Here is a 20,860-nt window from a genome sequence, read left to right as displayed (position 1 = left end):
ATGACTCACAATGACTGACCACTTACCTGGCTTTGTGGAGTCTACTACAGCTACAGTGTAGCTGAGGGTCAGTCACACTGGGAAGTCCAAGCCTCTTGCCTTCCTTACATCCCAGGTGGTAACATCAGAGCTCTTTACTCCTTCTAACTATCTTTCTAACTATCTAACTAATCTTTCCAAAGCACACATCCATCCTGTGACCCTCTGCTTAACACCTTCAGGATACATTGATACTTCTAGCACTCATGGTTTCTCCCAGTCTGTGTCTAATGATGTTGCTAGTAGAATCACGGATTTGGAACTGGAAACTTGGAACCTTAGATAACATTTGGTTCAACATCACCACTCCATTTTGTAGAAGCTCAGAGATGGGAAGAGACCTTTCCAAGATCACATACCAAGCTAGTGACAAAATTGGGACCAGAACCCAGGTATCTTGATTTCTGGTGTTCTGGTGTCTCTCTACTAATACTATGCTGCCCATTTCCTAGAGTGTTATTAGGTGAGCAGCAAATATTTGACTAAAAATTTAAACTGATGACCTAAAGTCTAAAGTCAGGGTGGGCTCATAGAACCTGACTGTGAGGGAGACCCTCATCCAGGGGTATCCTGGTGCCAGCTCTAAACAGATTGGGAGAGCCCATTGTTAAATTTTCAGTATAAGTATTTCCACCTCAAAAATTGGCAGTGAATACAAACCAGGTCTTGTTTTATTATTTTGTTGATTGTCTAGCCTTAAGGAGGTGCTAATAATTCAGATTAACCATAAAAATATATACATACATTTCCCCCCAGAACATATTTGTTAAGCATTTCCCAGCACACTTCTGCCCTCATGCCACTATTAGTCCATCCTTAGACATGGTGCCAGAGAAAGCTGTATATTCTCCTCATTCTCTAAAAGTAGGGTAGCCAATGATCTGGGTTTCTTGGGGGCCTGGGAAACAAGCAAGAGAGGACAGAGAAATGGGAATTTCCTTTGATAAAACTCCAATTACCTCTTTGGTAATACTGTAATATTTCTGACTGTTGTCAGACATTGTAGGTGTCCCTCCCCAACATAGCCACAGCAGAACAGCTGGAAAACAAGGCAGCAATAATAAATAGGTCATGTGACTAGAGTGAAGCCAAGATAGCTTGTAACTTTTGTTAAAATATGGTTGGATTTTCTTTGCTTCAACGCCAGCCTCTCCTTTAAAGAGAGGTAGCACACCCACAATGACGTATCATCCTTGGTAGAGTACAATAAGACTGCATTTGATCTTTCAGAATCTAGGTTTAGATCTCAAATCTGTTATTTATTAGCTGTGTAACCCTAAGTAGATCATTTGACCTTTCTGGGCATGTTTCGTTACCTGTAAAATGAAGAGTTGGGACTGGATCAGGAGTTCTTCATCCTTTTTTGGTCATGTATCCCTCCAACAGTCTGGTGAAGCCTAAAAACCCCTTCTTAACATAATGTTTTAAATGCACAAAATAAAATACAGAGGATTACAAAGATTCACTCCAGGTGTCCTTGGATGATTTCTAAAATCTTTTTTTAAACCTTTAGCCTATGAATGCAAAAGGTACAAGTTTGACCTGCAGCCTTCAGGGGTTGCTGAGAAGTTAGTTAGAGCAGCTTTGTAGTAAAAGCAAAAGTGAAGCATTAATTACATATAATAATCTGACTTCACCTGGGTGCACAGCATTTCCACTTAGCTCTTTGCTTTCTCTCTGGTGGCCTCGTGAGACAGCACTTTTGGGACTCCCATCTGACAAGTAGAAATGAGTACAAATAAAGCTCTCCTCTTTCTCTGGTGGGGAGCAGGGAGCCTTGAATAGTCTTATGGGTCTGGATTTATGCTTTCTTTGGCATAAGCCTCCCTCTATGAACTTGTAGATGCAAGTCTGGTGCAACTGGCAAGCATTGTAACCTGAGGACACTGAGAAATACTGAAATGGTTTGCTCAATATCATCCAGCCAGAATATGTCAGTAGAGGGACTGGTCTCTCTGAATCCCAGGTGTGCTCTCTATTATGCTACATTCCTAGAATGTCAGGGTTAGTAAGGCAGTCCACAGGTATTCTTCAAGCACTTAAAATATGCCAGGCGCTGTGCTGAAGAGAATACAAAGAAAGGTAAAAATGCTGTTTCCCTCGTAGAGAAACTGTATCTTAATACAAATTCCTTGAGAGTAGGAAGTTTCATTCTTTGTATTTTTAACTCCAGAGCCTAGCACCATGTCTGGCACATAGTAGACACTTATAAATGCTTACTGGCTGATTGATTAAAAAAATAAAAGCTCTTATTCATGTCAGACAAGTTACTTATGTGTCCAAGGGGAAAAATAAAAATGGGAACCAAGTCTCCTGGATCAATAAAACCAAACCTCTGTGTCCCTTGATTATACAGCATGACACCTTTAGTGAACTTTAACAGACATACTCCATGCTCCAAATGTATGACCTTGAAACTTAGATGTAGTTAGGGAGAATAGCAGGCTCCCCAGCTGCCTTTCTTGACCTTCTGTACCCAGCACAGTCAGACTAATGGAATAAATAACTACCAACACTGGGTATCATTCTTGGTTGTTTTTTGTTTTGGGGGGTTTTTTTGCTCATCTTGGGAAGAAGAATCTTTCCTTACCCCAAGGCTCAGTTAGGTGGGATACTGAATGAGGTAGAAAGGAATGGGAAATCAGTTTTGTTTATTGACTCCAAAACATGAAGAAGAATTCTTTCCTGAAACTGTTGGCCAAGGCCAAGACATTTATAAAGGCTCCTATGCCTGCCTGCTTTCAGCAAATATCCCATTTTTCTCCCAATATATTTTTATTTTGTTAAACATTTCCCAATTACATGTAAATAAATTTTTAACATTTATTTTTAAAATTTTTGAGTTCAAAATTCTTCCTTTCTCTCCTTCTTGAGAAGGCAAGCAATTTGATATATGTTATACATATGAAGTCAAGAAAAACACATTTCCATGTTAGTCATGTTGCAAAAAAAGAAAAAGACCAAAAAATCCAAACAAACAAAAAATCAAATTCTAAGAAAATTAAAGTAAAAAATTATGCTTCAATCTACATTCAGACTCCATCAGTTCTCTCTCTGGAGGTGAATAGCATTTTTCATCATAAGTCCTTTGTAATTATCTGGGATCATTACACTGATCTGAATAACCAAGTTATTCACAATCATGCTTTTATTATGTACAATGATCTCCTGCTCAATTTTTGGATCAGTTCATATAAGCCTTTCCATATTTTTCTGAAACTATCTTGCTCATCATTTTTTATAGTGCAATAGCATTTCATCACAATCATATACCCCGCTTTGTTCAGCTGATTCCTAGTTGATGGGCATTACTTTGATTTCCAATTCTTTGCCACCACAAAAAGAGCTGCTATAAATATTTTTGTACTGTTTGTACCGTAAAATTTAAAACTGATTTTAATTATATTTTAAAGAATCTATTTAAAGAATCCTGTAATTACTCAGAATTCAATTCTGTTCTGAATTAAATCTTCACCCTTGTATTGTCTACCTTTGTAACCTCATCCACTACTCACTTAAGTTCAGGGGTGTATGAGGTGTTTCAGGAGGACCAGCCTCAATGGTGTGAGGGCTTGCTGAGCCCTTTTCAGAGCTACTCCACCAACTTTCGTGTCCACCTTTCACCTTTTACTTAGCTATCACGTAGGGCTCCAAGAAGCTGTAGAATCCACAAAGGGCCACCCACTACCAAATTGGGCAGATGGGCCAATCCAGTTTGTGGGTAACCCAAGGGCCTCAAACCTGTGGGTGAATGATAGGGATGCCTACCCTAAGCATGTAAACTCTTCCTTGGCAAAATAGGCAGATGAGAACAATTTGTTCAGCCATGAAGGCAGCTGAAGCAGTCCCTTAAAGTGAAGAACTCAGATCTTGGTTAGACATTGAAGATTCCAAAGTAATCCACTACATCTCCACCACCGCCAGTCTTCCTGATTTTTATCTAGCCACTGGCCTATGATGACTCAGGAGGAGAGGGTGAGGTTGATGACTTTGTGCAACTCTATCTCATTTAAATCAAATTCACCCAAGATTCAAGTTATTGGTCCTCTTAAAAAGCAAAAGGAAAACAATTCAGATTCAAGTTGATTCAAGTCTGTAGGCTAACCCTTTCAAGTTAGGATTGCTTTTATCTCCCCAAAAGGAAGAAATGAGAAGGAACTGAGGTGATTCAACCCACCTCCTCTTTAGAAGATAATACACTTAGAGCACCGGAAATTTTTCTCTGTCATCTTGTCAATTGTTATAAAAGACCCTGTTAGCCCTCACTCAGGGTCTTTGGTCATTGAGAGAGGCCATTGACCCAATTTATTGGGTACTGCTTGCCTAACTACTAAATGTATCATGTTTGGGATCTTGTTTCTCAGTTTATCTTGATTTCAATCATAACAGTACATATAAGTTCTTTTCTTTTTTCTTTGATCTCTTTGGGATACAGACCTAAAAATGATATTCCTGGGCCAAAGAGTATATAGGCCTTTGGGAGTAGTTTCAAATTGCTCTCCAGAATGGTTGCATCCCTTCACAACTCTACCAACAGTTCATTAGTGTCCCAATTTTCCCACTTCGCCTCCAACATTTGTCATGCTCCCCTTCTGTCATATTAGGCAATCTGATAGGTGTGAAGTGGTACCTCAGAGTTGTATCAATTTGCATTTCTCAAATCAATAGTGATTTAGAGCATTTTTTCATGACTATGGATAGCTTTGATTTCTTCTTCTGAAGACTTCCTGTTCATACCCTTTGACCGTCTATCAAATGAGAATGACTTATATTCTTATAAATTTGATCTAGTTCTCTATATATTTGAAAAATAAGACCTTTGTCAGAGAAACTTGCTGTAAAATTTTTCTTCAATTTCCTGCTTCCCTAGGTATCCCAGTCTTAATTAAGGAGGTGAAAGGTTATTTGTATTTGGGAACCCTTCTCAAGTTTCCTTTGGCTGTACTATCTGTCCCAGATATACATGCTGATAGGCAAGTACTATAGGTTGTCCAGCCAAATTTATGTTGTAATCTGGGTAAAAGGTGCTCTTCTTCCACTTGGCCTTTCTGGTATAAATAGTCCAGTCAGACTTCTTTGACTGATTATTGGGCTGCCTATTGGAGTTCTGCCTCTAATAGATTCTGGTCATGTGACCAGACAAGTTTACGTCTCAGTGTCTTTGATAACTCTAAGACAAGCAGTTACAGAGGAGTTTCCTCAATGAAAGCATTTTTCACAGGAGAGCTCCCCAAAATGATGAAAAAAAAATCTGTTTTCTCCTTCGCACACTGAACATACACAGTTCCTTCAGCTGATCATGTCCAATTCCCTCCTCCATCCGAACTGCCAGACTTCTTGTTTCAGCTTGTTCACGGGGTTCCTAAAATACAGCATCCAGAACTGGACACGGTACCAGTGCAAGCGCTGCCAGCTCCCTCCCTCCGGACACCAGACTTCTCTTGGTGCGGGCCAAGGTTGCACTCCTTTGGCTGCTATGTCATACTGTGGATTTAGCCACATGACAGGGCTGCGCATGAGGGAAATAGCTTAGAAGAGTACACAAGTGTGCAGAGTGGGCTGGGGAGAAATTGGAGACAGAGAATTTAGAGGGCTACTGAATCAGCCAAGAAGAAGAGCCTGAAATGGGGAGGTGGCGGAAAGGGGGACTCAATGGAGACGGGGTAGGAGAGAGGGGTCAAAGGTAACACCATGGTTTTAATCCTGGCTAACAGAGGGGAAGGCTCTGCCCTTGACAGAAAATGCCAAAAGGGTCAGTTTTGGCAAAAAAGTGACAAGTTCCAATTTAGACGTGTTAAATTTGGGGTACGGTAGGGCATCCTGTAGGCATTTGGAAGTGCACCCATTTAATAAGGGTGCCCCAAGGGAAAGACAGAGAAATTGGGAAACATGCCCTTTCCAACTCCATCAAGCACAGGCCTCAGGCAACAGGGGCAGTTGTTTCCCAAAGCGGAGAAGAACGTCTGGTGAGCCAGCCCAGAGAGCGGATGGACGCAGGAGAGGAAGGGGGTGCTGGTGTCATAACACAGACCAATAAGGAAACGTATCCCGGCCTTGAATGTTTAACTTAAACTGCTATCCCGGCCGGGGCTCACAACACTGACCCTGAATGAAAGAACAAGATCCCTCTTCAAGCTCCGGGTTCAAAAAGCCCCAAAGTCACAGGAGGCTGAGGGGCCTGCGGTCGTGGGGGCGGGGAAATCAAGCCCGAAAGGCTGGAGAGATCTCCGGGGCCTGGGAAGCGTGACGTCCGGGTGTTTAGACACATTCACCCAGTCCGTTACTTCTTCGGTACTTCTACGGCCAGCAAGGCTTCACAGACAAGGCGGCACCGGCCGTTACCCACGCGGGACGGTCTGCTTAATGCGCTAACTCGGAAAACCACCCGACTGCGCGCAGATCACTGCATCGCTGTCAAGTCTTTGGCCTGCCTGGCCCGGCTGCCCATGTGTACACTGGGAATGCGAATCCCATTCATTATCTGTGCCAGCCCTTTCAAAAGGAGGCGAGCTGGGAAGCCTGGGTGCTCCTAGGCCAGTGCCTCTCCAGCCTGTCTACGGGGGGGAAAGTGGGAAGAAAGTGTCGGGTCGCAAAGCCCTCACAGGAAAGCAACGAACGAGCCGGGCTGGCTAGAGTAAAGCGGGCGGCAGGCCCGGGAGGGTGCCCAGCGGGTGTTTATCTCTAGCTCCGGGCCAGGTCGCCCCTCCCTGACCCAGGAATCTGCACGCCCCGGCTCTCTCCGCCCCGAGCCAATCATGAAGGCGGGCGCACGCGCGCGCGCGGGAAACCGAAGGGGGAGTCAAGGAAGAGAGGGGGAGAGCTAAAATCCTGGGTCATTTGCACTAGCGCCACGCGGAGACCAGGGCTACCGACCCTCTTCTAATCTCCCAATCCCAGGCTTCCACAGGAGGCGGACGGGTGGAGTCCAGTGCTACAATCCAAAGGCCGTCACCGCCCAGTCTGGTCTATTCCTGGCCCACAGTCAGTCGGGAGGGCCTTCCCTCCTTGCTCTTGCTCCCTTCCCCCACCAGCTGTCTTCCATCCAATCAGCAGGCACTTCCTGCCCTCCCTTTTAGCCAATCCGCATCCTCCACGAAGAGTAGCCCTAGGGGGCGTGTGGAAAGGTATCTGGAGCGATGGTCAAACAGACCAATGGAGTGCTAGCACGATGGGAGAGAGGCAGGGTTGAGATGCAGCATTGACCAATCAGAAACTAGGGGTGGGGCCTGGGCAGGGCGCCGCGCGCGTTGGGGTTCGCTCGGCGTCCTCCTAGTCCTGAGGCACGTGACGTTCGCTTCGGGACGATCCGCTGCAGCATCCGAGGTGCTGGGCGTGGGGCGAGGGGGTGGGAAGTGGCGCCGGCGCCGGCCGCGAAGCACGAGGTGAGACGGACGCAGCTGCCCTAGTCCTGGGGACTTGGGCGGCCGGGGTCTGGGAGGTCGGTTCACGTCCGGGGCGGAGGAGGGCTGGCCTAGGCTGGCCAGGCTTGAGTGGTGGGGGAAGAGGCCTGAGGCCCTGGGGACCAGAGGACTGGTGGGAGTGACGCGGTCTGGGGCTGGGGACCGGGACTGCCCAGCGGAAAAGCAGGATGGAGCCCGGAGCCGGGCCCGTGCGAAGATTTGTGGGAGTGGAGAGGCCTGCGGAGGGAGGCCGGACGGGAGGTCAGCGGGGCCGGAGCCCGGAGGGGGGCGTGACCTCCGGGCCGGGCTCGCCGCAGCGGGCGGCGGCCCAGGCGCCTCGGAGGCCCGCGTGCCCCTTGTCTGTTCGCTCATCCCCAGGCGGGCGATGTGCGGCCTGGCCCAGCCCGAGTGGGAAGGCCTCTGGGGAGAGACAGGCCTGGGGCGGCGCGGGGGAGAGAGAAGCCATCTTCCTGCGTTTAGGCAAGAGCCCGGGAACGTACCGGACGAAGAAGGCAGACCCTCCCGGCCACGAGGTGGCTGAGATGTTGAGAAACCAACGATCTCGAAACGGGGGCAGGGTGGGAAAGGGGACCTCGCTCAGGGGGTAGGTAACTTGTTGGGAAAGAAACTGCTGGAAGACAGGTCGAAAAACTTGTTCCTAAGTGTTAGGAACGTGGACGTCTGTCTATATATAGTTCTTCATTTGTCTTTAGAGAGTCATAAGTATTCCAAAGAGTTTTGGGAATCTTATCTCTGGAAAGATAACCTTTCCAGGGCCGATCTCCTTGTTTTAGTGGCCCAGAGAAGGGAAGCAACTTGCCCAAGGTCACACAGCCAGGTGATTGGCAAAGCTGTATGGAACCTCATTCTTCTAGTACTTTCTTTGGTGGTCTTAAGCCCATACCATTTTCTAGGTCCCTTAAGCTCTGATACAGTACTAGAAGTAATATTTTCTCTGTTTCAGGCATTATATTCTCACTTTTAAATTCTGTCTTCCACGTGGGTGCTCCCCATGAGACTTTTCTGTCCTTCGACAAGCACTCTCTTGGCTATACCACTATCCAAGTTTCTAACCCTGTGCAGATAATTCCTCAATTTATAGTTCCAGACACATCTCCAAATGCCTAAGGAATATCTTCATTGGACATCCTACAGAGACCTAGACCTCAACATGTCCAAAAGCACATTAATTATATTTTTATCAAAACAGATTCCTGAGTACTGGTTTGTATCACCACTCTCTACCTAGTTTGCCCTGAGGGCAGCGGTCCTTTTGCACTGGCAGGTGTTTAACAAATGTTCGCTGAATTGATTAAAATTTTTGGAGTCAATCAGTGTGACTAGATCTTCTGGAATCCATCCATTCTTGAACTCTTAACCAGCCCTTTTCAATCTTTCATTCCAATGCCAAAATAACCTTTGAAAATGGATCTGGTCATGCCACACTTACAAACAAAAGATCTTTTTAAGTGGCTCTCTCCTGCCTACTGAGTAAACTTCAACAACTATTCCTGGTATCCAAGGCTCCAAGCCTGGAATCACCCCATCTACCTTTCCAAACATTATTCTTTAACATGTTCTGATCCAGCCAAACTGGACAACCTTGTGTTCCTGAGCGCAAATAGCACACTCAACTTTATGCCTTTGTTGAAGTTGACCCTCTTTTTCCCTAGTCATCTTGTGAAATCCTACCCAGCTTTTAAATCCCAATTTAAATGTTAACTTCATCCCAAATGCCTTCTTTGATAATAATCACATTCTCCTCAGACCTCACTGGCATTTTGCTTTCTAATTCTTCAAGGTTCTTATATGGTATTGTGTTGCAAATTCATATTGATGTTGTATTTCTCTAGATTTTTAGAGGATAGGCAGTATACCTTCTATATGTTTTATAACATCACATAACCATTGCTCTGTATTGGTAGGTGCTTAATAAATGTTTGGGGATGGGAACAAGCATTTATTGAGCACCTGCTATGTGTCAGGCACTGCACTAAACATTTTACACATATCTAGTTGAGATGTTGGGGAGAAGGCAGGGAAATTTAGCTGTTTACCATAAGCAAAGGCATTTATGCTGATGAAGAAAAATAAACTTGGAGTTGGTGGTAAATCTCACCATTGCCACTAAGGGACAATTTGGAAGGCAGTACTGACATGTGTCTACAATATGGGAGAGGAAAGAAATATGCTGGAAGGGAAACTCCAAATTACTTTTAATTTTGAATTAGATTTTTGTGTGGTTTTGAATATTGCTTTGGAATCGAGCTTTGTTGAATATTTTTTTAATGGGGTACTATTGTGATGATCTGTTACCAAATATAAAGTGGATCTTTCTTGAGCCATGGAGGCAGCTTTTCTTTTGATTCTTTCGCTCTAGTCCGGGCTTAAGAGTAATTGTCAATTTCATGGTAATTCTCACTTTGTGCAACCTAATGTAGTAGGTGAATGAATTATAAAGAAGCTTTGGTTAAAAAAAAAAAATCTTAAAACTGAAATTAAAGTGACATGTATTGGCACTACAGGTATATGTAGTAAGTTAAATTTGAGACTAGACAGGACTTTTTTCTGTTAAGATATTGGGGGATCTGAGTATTCTTTTCTGATTTTACTAATACACAAGTTGTATCTATTGTAAGTGCCTTTATCACAGTAAACGCAGATCCTTGGTATCAATATGGAGAGCAGACTTTTGTTTTTGATAACTAGCATTAAACTGCTGAATGATAATCTTACAAAGCCCACTGAGTTAAGTGGTTCTAGAAGAAAAATCCTTGCTGCTACTTTGTTACATAATATTAGGCTGTGCATTTGCCCCCCAAATGAGGCAATTTTGGTTGGTAAAGTGATAGCTAACACTAGGGCTGGGTAATGAATGGTGTTTATATGTAGCAGATTTCAGATTTAATCTGGGCCTCAGTGTCTTCTGTAGTTTGGAGAGATAACATGGAATTCAAACCAGATGATCGCTCCAAAAATATTTTGAAAAGCTTAAAATACTACTCAAATGTAAACTAAAATAAATCACTGTAAGATGTGTCAATACTCAGAAAAGAATAAAAACGCATAAACTATGTATGTGATCCAGTACATTGTATTGAAAACTAAATGTTAATAATAAGATGAAATAATACAATGTTTAGAATGACAATTCAGATAATTCTTTAGGTAAGTTTAAGTTTTACACTTTTAAAGAGTTTGCTTTTTAAAGAAATCAGAGACTCGAATATTTAGCATTACTATTTTATAAATGCAGTTGTAAAGAATAAACAACTGGGTCTTCTGTTATTGACAGAGGCCAAAAAAAGGGAAATAAAGAGGTAGTGGAAGTTATTCTTGCAATTGATGGGTGGTAGGAAAGACTAGGGAGAATCTGAGAAGTGCACATGGATTCAGCCTTCTTGATTTCCAGTGGAGTGAACAGAGGCCCAGAGGTAGGGGCATGACTTGCCAGGGTGTCCAAGCTAAGTGGCTAGATTCAAGCCTGCATCTTTTGATTGTCTTTTATGAATCATTTTTCCTCCTTTATTTTTAAAATAAAATTTTATTGATAGTTTCATGAGTATTTTTTACATCACCAGAATTTCACCAGTGTCCTCTAGCAAGTCATTCCATATAACTGTTTGGGGTGGGGGGAGTGTTGGTAAACACATCAAAAGAATCTGAAGTGCCATACCTTTGGACCTCTTCCCTTTACAAAGATTTGGGATTATCTTTACTTTGAAACTCGTTCTTTATAATTTGACAGCATTACTTTTGGGGGGAGGTTTGTTTTTTGGGTTCTTTCCATTTATATTTTTGTCACTGTTTTCTTGTGTTCACTCTGCATCACTTAATGTAAATCTTTCCATGTTTCTGCACCATCATAGTCATCATTTCTTACAACAGAGTAATATTCCATTGCATTCACATTAGCCATTCCCTAGTTGATGGTCATCTACTTTGTTAACAACTTTTTGCTTTCACAAAAAATGCTACTATAACCATTTTGGAGTATATGGAATACTACTTACCTCTTGGGTTTTGTTTTTGTTTTTTTGTTTCGTTAAGTGTTCACTTTTTTTTTTAGCCCTGAAGAAAGATTATGTTAAACTTTGGGAAATATTTTCACTTTGGGTCCAATTCTTTACTTATAATTACACAGAAAGGTATGTTTACTATTAACCTATTTATCCTTTCAACAGTGACCAAAAAATGATATGGACTAACAACCTTAGAAATTTTTGTTTTTATACTTTTAGGTCCTATGAGGAAGTTTTGGCATAGTGGAAAAAGGACCAGACTTGGAGATAGAAAACTGAGTTTCTAGAGCTAGCTAGCTATTTTCACTGTAACTTTGAGAACAGGTCATTTTCATTATCTAGGGGTCTCAGTTTCTTCATTTCTGAAATGAGTGAGTTAGACTTCTAGTTATAATATTTCATTCTCCTGTGTTATCTTGAGAATTATTTGAGGACCAAAATTAAATGTAAAAGCTGCTGAAGAACACTTCCTTTTTGGTGAAAACCAAATCTTTATAAATTAAGGAAACTACCATTTGATAATTTTATTGACAATTACTGACATTTGTGCAATATTTCATAATTTGCAATGTACTTATATATTATATTATGTGAACTTAACAAAAGTCCTTTGAGATAGGTAATATTATCCTCATTTTGTAGAGGAGGAAATTGAGGTTCAGAGTTAAGTGAACTAGCCTGTGATCACAGGGCTTAGTAGTTGTCAGGCAGATAAGTTTCTACCTGAACAGAAGAGGCAGGTACTGAACTCTCATGCAAACAGTTGACTAGCAGTGAAATATAGTTATCACTCCTGCAAATAGATGTCAGTTACTTTAGACTTTAAGCTTCCAGAAAACAGTGATCCTTTTCTGATTGAAAACCTAATTATATTTGATTGGTCAGTGATGGAAAAAAAAAATCTTGTTTCTAGAAAGGACCTTGTAATCTAATCTAGCTCAGATTTCTCATTGTTTAAAGTAGTGGTGTCAAGCTCAAATTCAAAGATTTCTTCAGGCCACAAATTGACTTAGGAAAAAACCTTACATTAACATTATCTATATTCTATTGTATTTTTGTTAACTATTTCTCAGATACATTTTGATCTGGTTCCAAGTATACTCTAAACTGTTAAGGGCCTTATGGTTTAGAGGACCAAGATTTTTAAAAAATCAGTGTGTTGGTAGCTTAACATTAGGTCATATTAGGTAGCTTCATTAGGTTACTAAGTCACTAAAGCCAGAGTGCCTGTTTTGGAATATATGGGGGGGAGGTACTTTTTAGTAGCATTAATTGTATTAGGATTTGTGAGGGCTTGCCTTTTTTTCCCCTAGAGAGAAGAGAATGGTGGGTCATCAGTGCTGTTTTAAATGCCTTTGACATTATTTTCTAGGTTTGAATATTTCCTTGCAAGGATATCACCATCAAGCAAATTGCTTATCTAATCTTGTGTTACTAAGTTGACAGTTTCCTGAATAAGAGGTGAAAGAAGGCTTGTACATATCCACCCTCAACTATCTTTTCTTTCCTGTAGCTCCAACCAGTCTAGAATTTTTTTATATGGTGGTTTGAGATGACCTTGGGATATAAGCCATATTTTTACTATCTTTGATATCTTTGTATATTGGTTCTTCAATTTAGTTGTCTTTAGCACAGAGCCACTTTTTATACACTAAGTTTTGACAGCTTTTCCCAGTTCTGTTATTTTTGTATTTTTATACTGCCATTTTTAGTGCAATTTCTGTCTCTTCTGCCCAGAATGGTTATGTTAGGGGCAAAGTATGGTGGTTCCACTGTCCTTGATCAATGAAACAATTATGTAATTTTAAAATTCTTTGCCATTTTTCTTCCATTTTCATCCCTGAATGTCCTTGGGATGTGTTACTTGGGCTGTCTTGCCAGTCTTTCTTTATAAACCCTCAACTGCTTCTCTGCTTTATGAAGACAACCATGCTCATGATCTTTTGTCATCATTTTTTAAGATTTTACAAAGTAAATGTCTCCCTATGGAGTAAACTCAGGTTCTCTCCATTAACCTCAAGGATCAAATATAAAATCCTCTTAGGCATTGAAAGTCCTTCAGAATATGACCTTAAACTCATCTTTACCACTTTATGGAACATTTCTTTCTCCATGGGCATGGAGTGCATGTAGTCCAGCCATACTGGCTACTTTGTCATTTACGAGGCACTCACTCGCCCACCCAGCTCTGTGTCTTTGCACTAATTGTCCTCCATGCATTTTTTTATTCTAACTTTTATCAGCCATCTTTCTCTGTTTGGCACGGTGTCAGATGTTTGCTGCGTAAGGCACTTTCTGGGCTGTTTTGGTGTCCTAGTAGCAGTTAAATTTCTTGATAAAAGCATTATAGTTGATGTCATTTTTGTTGTCTTTTTTAAAAAAATTATTAGTAGTTCAAGGTTAAATTGACTTACTTGCATGCTTTTCTTCAACCCCAACCCCCATTGTTTTTGTTTTTGTTTTTAATTCTGATTTTAGCTCTGACTAAGCCAATGGACTGACTGTACATAGCTGCCTCAAGGATAACTCCCACATAATTATCAAGTCTTTTCCTATCCGTTAATATATAATCTATTTTGTTCTTTGTGGTATTATTTGTGCTCACTATGGCCAGTGCCTACCAATTATCTTCTTGAAGATGATGTCATATAGAAGTCTGGAGGCTTCTTACAGTCTACAAGTCTTTAGTATCTCTTATTCTTTGTCCTGAACTATATTTTCCCACTAAGAGCAAAAATGTCTTATTTCTCTAGTTCTAAACTTCTTGAGAGCAGAACAGTAATATTTTATCATTTTTATTGTCTGTGCTTTTTCCTATGGACCCCTTGACCCTCCTGTCTTAAGTAAGTGCTTAGTAAATAAATATGTGTTTAATCAGAAATGGTTGAAGAGAAATTCAGTCAGAATTAGTGGGCAGCTCTTATTGAAGGTTTTCTGAATACTTGGAAGTTTGTTGTCTTGGGTTATTAATCAGGATACCTCCTTGAGCTGGGTGTTTGAGGATGAGCTTAGCATTGTTTTGAAGTTGTTGACAAATCAGTATTCACTTTTAAATCATTTTTGCTGTTTTTCTGTTTTCCTTAACTGCTAATATCATAGCACTATTATTTTATTTCAGTTTCATCATGAGCTAAATAGTTTTTTGTGTGCTGACCTGGGAAACTTAATCACCCAGTGTAATATTTTCTTTTTGGAAAATATGTACTAGGTTACAAACAACTGACAAACTTTTTGAATATATATGATTGAACTAACTACAATAGCCTGCACAAAGCAAGTGTGATCATTGTTAGTTTATATATGTATGGAGAGAGAGAAATTATTTTGACCATGGTGTAGACAGTGGTAGAATATTCCTGGTGAATAAATATAGACTTGAGTAATTAATATTTCATTGTACTCTAAAACACGCATGGAAACATTGCGGAAAGCAGCAGAATACTGTGGAAGGAATGTTGAACTTGGAGTCAGATAAGACCTCAGTTCAAATTCTACCTCTGATGACCTTGTGATCGAAGACTACAGAGGGACACCCCCTCTCAGTGATGTTTTCCTTATCTATATCTATAAAATGGGGGATAATGCTACCTATAGTTCAAAGCTGTTATGAGGATTGAATGATTGGGTATTTTTATCATTATACTTAGGAAAAAGTTTATCATTTATGTAAGAAATTTTTTTAAATCATATGTAGATATAAAGATGTGAACTGTTACCAGAATGGGCTTACAGTTGATGAATACAGCTTTAGATTTGGAAGCAGTGTTGGAAGATAACTTTAAATCAGCTTCTCCACTACAATAAGACCTAAGAACCCAAGGCAGCTTAGTAAAAGTGTATCCAACTTTAAACCAGCTTTATGTAAATGTCTAGTTAGAAAACAGACATTTGGAAAGTATACTTATTCGCTTTATAGCGGATTCTTAACTGTGTAGAGGAATCTTTTGAATGTAGTATGTATGGAATATTCTGATACACACAACCTTCATTAAAGTCCCAGTACCTCCTCATGCTGTGAGAGATGAGTGACAAAGGAATGTTGGAGGACTGTGTCAGTGGAATGAGCACAAGATTTGGAAGGTTAAATATGGGCCTTACAGTGGACAGTGTTATCTAGGAACTAGTCTAGCTAAGTACAGAGGTTTATCACCAGAGGGTTAGGCCATAGTAACACATGGAACCTCTGCTTGGTTACAGAGAAGCAGTAGTCTGAGTGGTTGGAGAGAGTGAGTACCCAAACCTTTTAAATCATGGATCTCTTCAATTATTCAAGATTTACACTAACTTCTTAATGACATTAATATTACATGAAATGGGGAGTTTGTGCATTTTGGGCACTTCTGTGTGAATCAAGACCTTGTGCTCATGAATGAATTACCTTTAGTTCTCTTCTAGATAAAGATCAATAGAAATGTTTCTTCTACCTGTGGTTGCAACCTCCTTGAGAATTTGCTTAGGTGGTCTTTTAAGATTTGCCATGCCAAAAAATTTATTATATTTCAACCAACCTGGTAAAAGATCAGTACTCAACCCTCCCAACTTGCAGTACCTGCCAGATTTTATGCTGTGTTGACCTTACCCTTCAGGGTCATCTTAAAGTGATGAGCCTAAAATAGTAGAGGTAAACTAGTCAGGCTAAAACTTAGGTTTGTGAACCTGGAGACTATTCTGTGCAGGTTTAATATTTTTCACCTTTTGTATTCCCCTTCCTTTCATTTGTATACCTTTAGCTGTTATAATGGAGGACTATTTGGAAAACTGGTTTTAGAAAAATGTGCTTAGCCCTGGAAACCAAAATTAAGTGGCATATTTTGACCAAGGTTAATTGACTTAAGTACTTTTTAATATTCTAGGCATTTTAAGCCAAAGTTCAGAGATTGTTCCACAGCACCAGTGGATTAGTCTTTAAATCTAGATGAATGTGAGAAATTATGCCAGCGAGCTCTACTGCCTTTGAGGACTTGAATCTAAGCCCCATTATTGAATCTGGCTTCTGGTAAATGGGACTGGAAAGCAACAGGGCCAGCAACATGCTTCCAAATTGATTGGTCAAGACCCCACTCAAATTATATTCATCTAGGGCATTGTGCCTCGTAATTGCATGTTTCTGCTGTTGTAGAATTGGTCTGCTTTTATTGGAGAAGATGAAACATCCTGAAAGAAAAATAACTCAACTCCTGTGTTCTCTTAAGATTAAGAAGTTTGACCATCATTATTTTTAACTACATCAAAATATAAGCATCATTGAAAGCTAATATGAAAATGGGTTTTTGGTAAATGGTACTTTGAACAAGATGTTGGCTGTGAGGCTAGTGATTTGAGCAAAGCTGAGAAATCTGTTTGCTTCAACTTAGATGTTTGTCTTTTAAAACAATTCATGTAGTATAGTGGGAAGTAGATTGGCATACCTAAGGAGATTTGTAATATAAGAAACTCCAATAGACAGAAATGAATTGTCGTACTGAAACTGTATTGTATCAAAAAATAATTTTTTAATCAGCTGGCCACTGGAAATTAGAAATTAAACTCTTGGATGACTAAGTTAAAGAAAAAACCAAAAAGTAACCAAAAAAGTGAGCATTTCTTAATTTGTGGCGTTGTCTTTCCTTGTCTAAAACGACTCAAGCATCAGGGAGGTGATGCCATAATATACAAGTGAATTGATTTAAGTGAGGGAGGGCTGTGCAAAGTTACCAGCCTCATTTTCTCCTCTGGATCCATTTGGGTACAGTGGCAAAATCAGGACAACTGGAAATGCCCCCATGCAGTGGGAGACCATGATCTTTTTTTTTTTTTTTTTTAAGGTCTTTCCCTGTCTCCCCTTTTGTCATGTATTTTAACCTACTCCTAAAGGATTTGGAAATTCATTAAGAGCTTCTAGCTGTATCCTGTTATAGTAAGTTATTTGTAAACATACTTAAAATTGTGTATAATGGGATTTTCTTTTAGATCACTGTCCAAAAAAAATTGTACTGAAGATACTACTTCAAGATGTCTGGGTTGAGAATACCTCATACTTGATAGATAGGGGGAAAATCATTAAAATAATTTTTTGCTAAATTTGGGCCCAAGAAGATGAACAGGTGAATAGGGTGCTCTTAAGGCAGCATGGGCAACAGCACTGGAAGTTTCTTGCAAGCCACTTTCCTGTATACGTGGAGTCTCCTTAGGACTTCTGTTTCTGATTTGGGGCCTTGTTTCTTGGAAGGGAATGGGCAATTGATTTCTGAATAGCCATTGGGTATAGTACTCAGTACAAACAGTTTTGGCTTTTTGCTTGTATTTTGTTTTTGTGAGAGAAAACGGATCGTAGAATGTCAACTGGAAGCAACCCTAGAGATCATCTAGTCAACCCTCTCATTTACACAGGGGGAAACTGAGGTAGGGAGGTGGATGCTCAAGGTCATATAGGTACCAGGTTTGGCAGAGTAGATAAGAGAACCAACTAGTTTTGGGTGGGACCCTCTCAGCACTTGGAAGAATTTATAATTGGCTTTTTGGCATACCCTCAAACATCCTTTCCCTTTTTAGCCTTGGGGTAGTGTGGAGTGAATGGAATGAAGCTCTTTGTTGCCTGTGGGAGTTTGGCCTATCCAAGGCCTCCTTAGTGTTTGTTTAGGTTTTAAACCTTGAAGTCTTCAGTTTTAAGAAATTAGCTTATTGTTTATTACCTAAGTTGGTTTAACAAGCATTTGAAAGCCTATAGTACAGCGTTTAAAGCACACATAGGATTCTGAAGCAGGCAGACAGTTCCTATCTTAGAAGTTTGTGTAAAGAAAGGAAGTTTAGCAGTTCTAGATCTTAAACTATGTTATAAAGCAGTAATTATCAAAACTATCTGGTACTGGCTAAGGAGTAGAAAAGGTAGATCACTGGAATAGAGTAGATATACAATACACAGTAGTAGTAAATGATTGTAGTAAATCTTGTATTTGAAAAATGCAAAGATTTTAGCCTTTAGGATAAAAATTCAGTGGTAAAACATTGTTGGGAAAACTGGAGATTATTCTGACAGAAACTAGGTATAGACCAATATCTTATACCATTTTCCAAGATAAAATCAAAATGGATGAGAAGAATTTTTGAATACACAAGAGATAGTACTGTGAGATGGAAAATGAATAATTTTGATTACATTAACTTACATATGCATCTGAAATTAGAAAGCCAAAAGAGGAAGTTTTTGTAGATGGTTTCGCAGATAAAGGCCACATATTTCAAATATACAAAGAACTTTGTCAAATTGTAAGAATATGAGTCATTCCCCAATTGATAAGTGGTTAAACGATAATGATCAGGCTGGTTTTAGAGGCAGAAATCAAAGCTACATATTGTCATGAGAAAAATACTCCACATCACTCTTGATACTTTGAGGTACCATCTCACATCTATCGGATTGCTAAAATGATAGAAAGGGAAAATGACAAATGTTGGAGGGGTGTGGAAAAATTGGGACACTAGTACTCTGTTGGTGAAGCTATGAATTTATCCAGTCATTTTGGAGAGTAATCTAGAATTCTGTCCAAAGAGTTATTAAAAAAACTGTTTAATCTGTGACACAGCAGTACCACTGTTAGGCCTGTTTCCTGAGGTGATCAAGGAAAAAGGAAAAGAACCTATATGTTTTAAAATATTCATAGCAGCTCTTTGTTGAGCGACGAGCTGAAAATTGAGGGGATTCCCATCAGTTGGAGAATGGCTGAATAAGTTGTGGTGTGTGATTGTGATGGAATACTACTGTGCTATAAGAAACGATGAGCAGCTTGATTTTAGGAAAACATGGAAAGACCTGCATGAAATAATGAAGAGTAAAATGAGCGGGACCAAAAGAATATTATAAACAGGAATAGCAGTATTGTTCAGAGTCAGTGAGAATGACTAAGCCTTTTTTGAATTATGTGAATATTCAGAACTACAAAGAACTTATGAAAGAAGATGTTATCCATCTCCAGAGACAGAACTGGTATATAGCACTTTGTCAGAGTTTCACATTTCTATGTCAAATGTTGGCCCTCTCTAGTGTGGAGTTGGGGGGAAGGAAACAGCTTAGAACTCAAATGTAACAAAAAATAAAAATTTTTAAATGCTCCTTTAAAAAAGAGTGAGGTAGGATTAGGTTTATCAGATTTTTTCAAGTAACAGGAAGTTAGGAGAGATAACTAATACATTATTGTGCCAGATCCAAGAGACAGTTTGATAAAAATAAATATAAAATCATTTAGGTTTTGAAAAAGCCAACAGCTTCTTAAAAATCTTCACTAAAGAAGAGCTGGCCAAAACTTGATGCAGAAAAGACCAGGAGATTTTAGTAAACTGCAGACTTAGCATGAATCTGGTGTAACTGAGTTTGCCAGTTAGGGAAACCAAATGATTTGCTATGGCGTTGGAAGAGGAGGGGGCGGTGCTTTGACTATCCTTAGAAAATTACTAGTTAGGGTTAAATTTAAGTTACACATTATGATGAAAGTCTTATAAAAGACTACTCTTGCAGAAATAGGCTTCTTATTTTGATTATTTCCCAAGTTTTTGTGATCTGTTCTGTGTGCACAGAAGTGTATGTATCTGTGTGGGTATGTATGCAAAATTGTTTGATTTATCTTGACTATTGCATTTTCTACCTAACTTTGTGTGACTACAGCCTTAGGGGAATAATTTTTCTTGAACCTCTGCTTTTTCCTGTATTGTAAAGGGGTTGACCCAGATGATCCCTAGGGTTCTGCATGAAAATAAAGTGCAAGAGAAGTTTAAAGTCATTTCAGCTCTCCCATTTGCACTTACAGACCATGGAACCCAAATGGTGGTTGTTTATGGTTTTGCTGCTCCTGGGAACAGTGATTCAGGCACATGATGGACATGATGATGAAGATGATGATGATGATGATGATGATGTAATTGATATAGAAGAAGACTTGGAAGATGGCATTGAGGAAATAGAAGACTCAAAGCCTGGAGACGGTGCCACTCTTCCACCTCCATCACCAAAGGTTGGAACACCTTTAACATTACATATTTTTGTTTTGCTATAATTGATGCATTAAGATAAACTGAGATCTTTATATTTCAAAGCCAAGAATATATATTGAGAATGTATTTTAAAAAAACAGTCCTGAAAGAAAACAAGCTTAGTTTTGTTTTTTTTTAAATACTCTATCTTTACAAAAGGAAAATCTGGCCAGTTTAAATAGTTTTTGAGTTGGTTGGAAACAAAGAAAGTGGCACTTGCTACCCAAATAGATCACTGAAGATTCAGTATTGATTTTTATTTTGTTATTGTTAAATTCAGGTCACCTACAAAGCCCCACTTCCAACAGGGGAGGTTTACTTTGTTGATGCCTTCGATAAGGGAATGCTCGTTGGGTAAGCATCATGATTTGGGGGGAAATGTTTAAAAGAAACAGA

General features: G+C 39.9%; 1 protein-coding gene across 3 annotated transcripts in view; it reads left to right on the top strand.

The window, feature by feature from the left end:
* The first annotated feature begins 7,239 nt into the window (after window positions 1-7,239).
* CANX (calnexin) overlaps window positions 7,240-20,860 on the top strand; it is a 29,803-nt gene continuing 16,182 nt past the window's right edge. For 2 of the 3 annotated variants that reach the window (XM_072631263.1, XM_072631261.1), the window contains exons 1-3: window positions 7,240-7,421; window positions 20,242-20,445; window positions 20,745-20,818. In XM_072631263.1, coding sequence (XP_072487364.1) covers window positions 20,245-20,445; window positions 20,745-20,818 — 275 coding nt within the window. In that variant the 5' untranslated portion in view covers window positions 7,240-7,421; window positions 20,242-20,244. Of the gene's footprint in view, window positions 7,422-17,265; window positions 17,358-20,241; window positions 20,446-20,744; window positions 20,819-20,860 lie in introns of those variants that run through there. The other variant, XM_072631262.1, reaches the window with a different exon arrangement.

The sequence above is a fragment of the Notamacropus eugenii genome, chromosome 1 (assembly GCF_028372415.1).
Source record: "Notamacropus eugenii isolate mMacEug1 chromosome 1, mMacEug1.pri_v2, whole genome shotgun sequence".
Classification (NCBI taxonomy): Eukaryota; Metazoa; Chordata; class Mammalia; order Diprotodontia; family Macropodidae; genus Notamacropus; species Notamacropus eugenii.
The sequence above is the reverse complement of the archived record's forward strand: the minus strand, read 5'-3'. Positions and strand labels throughout refer to the sequence as shown.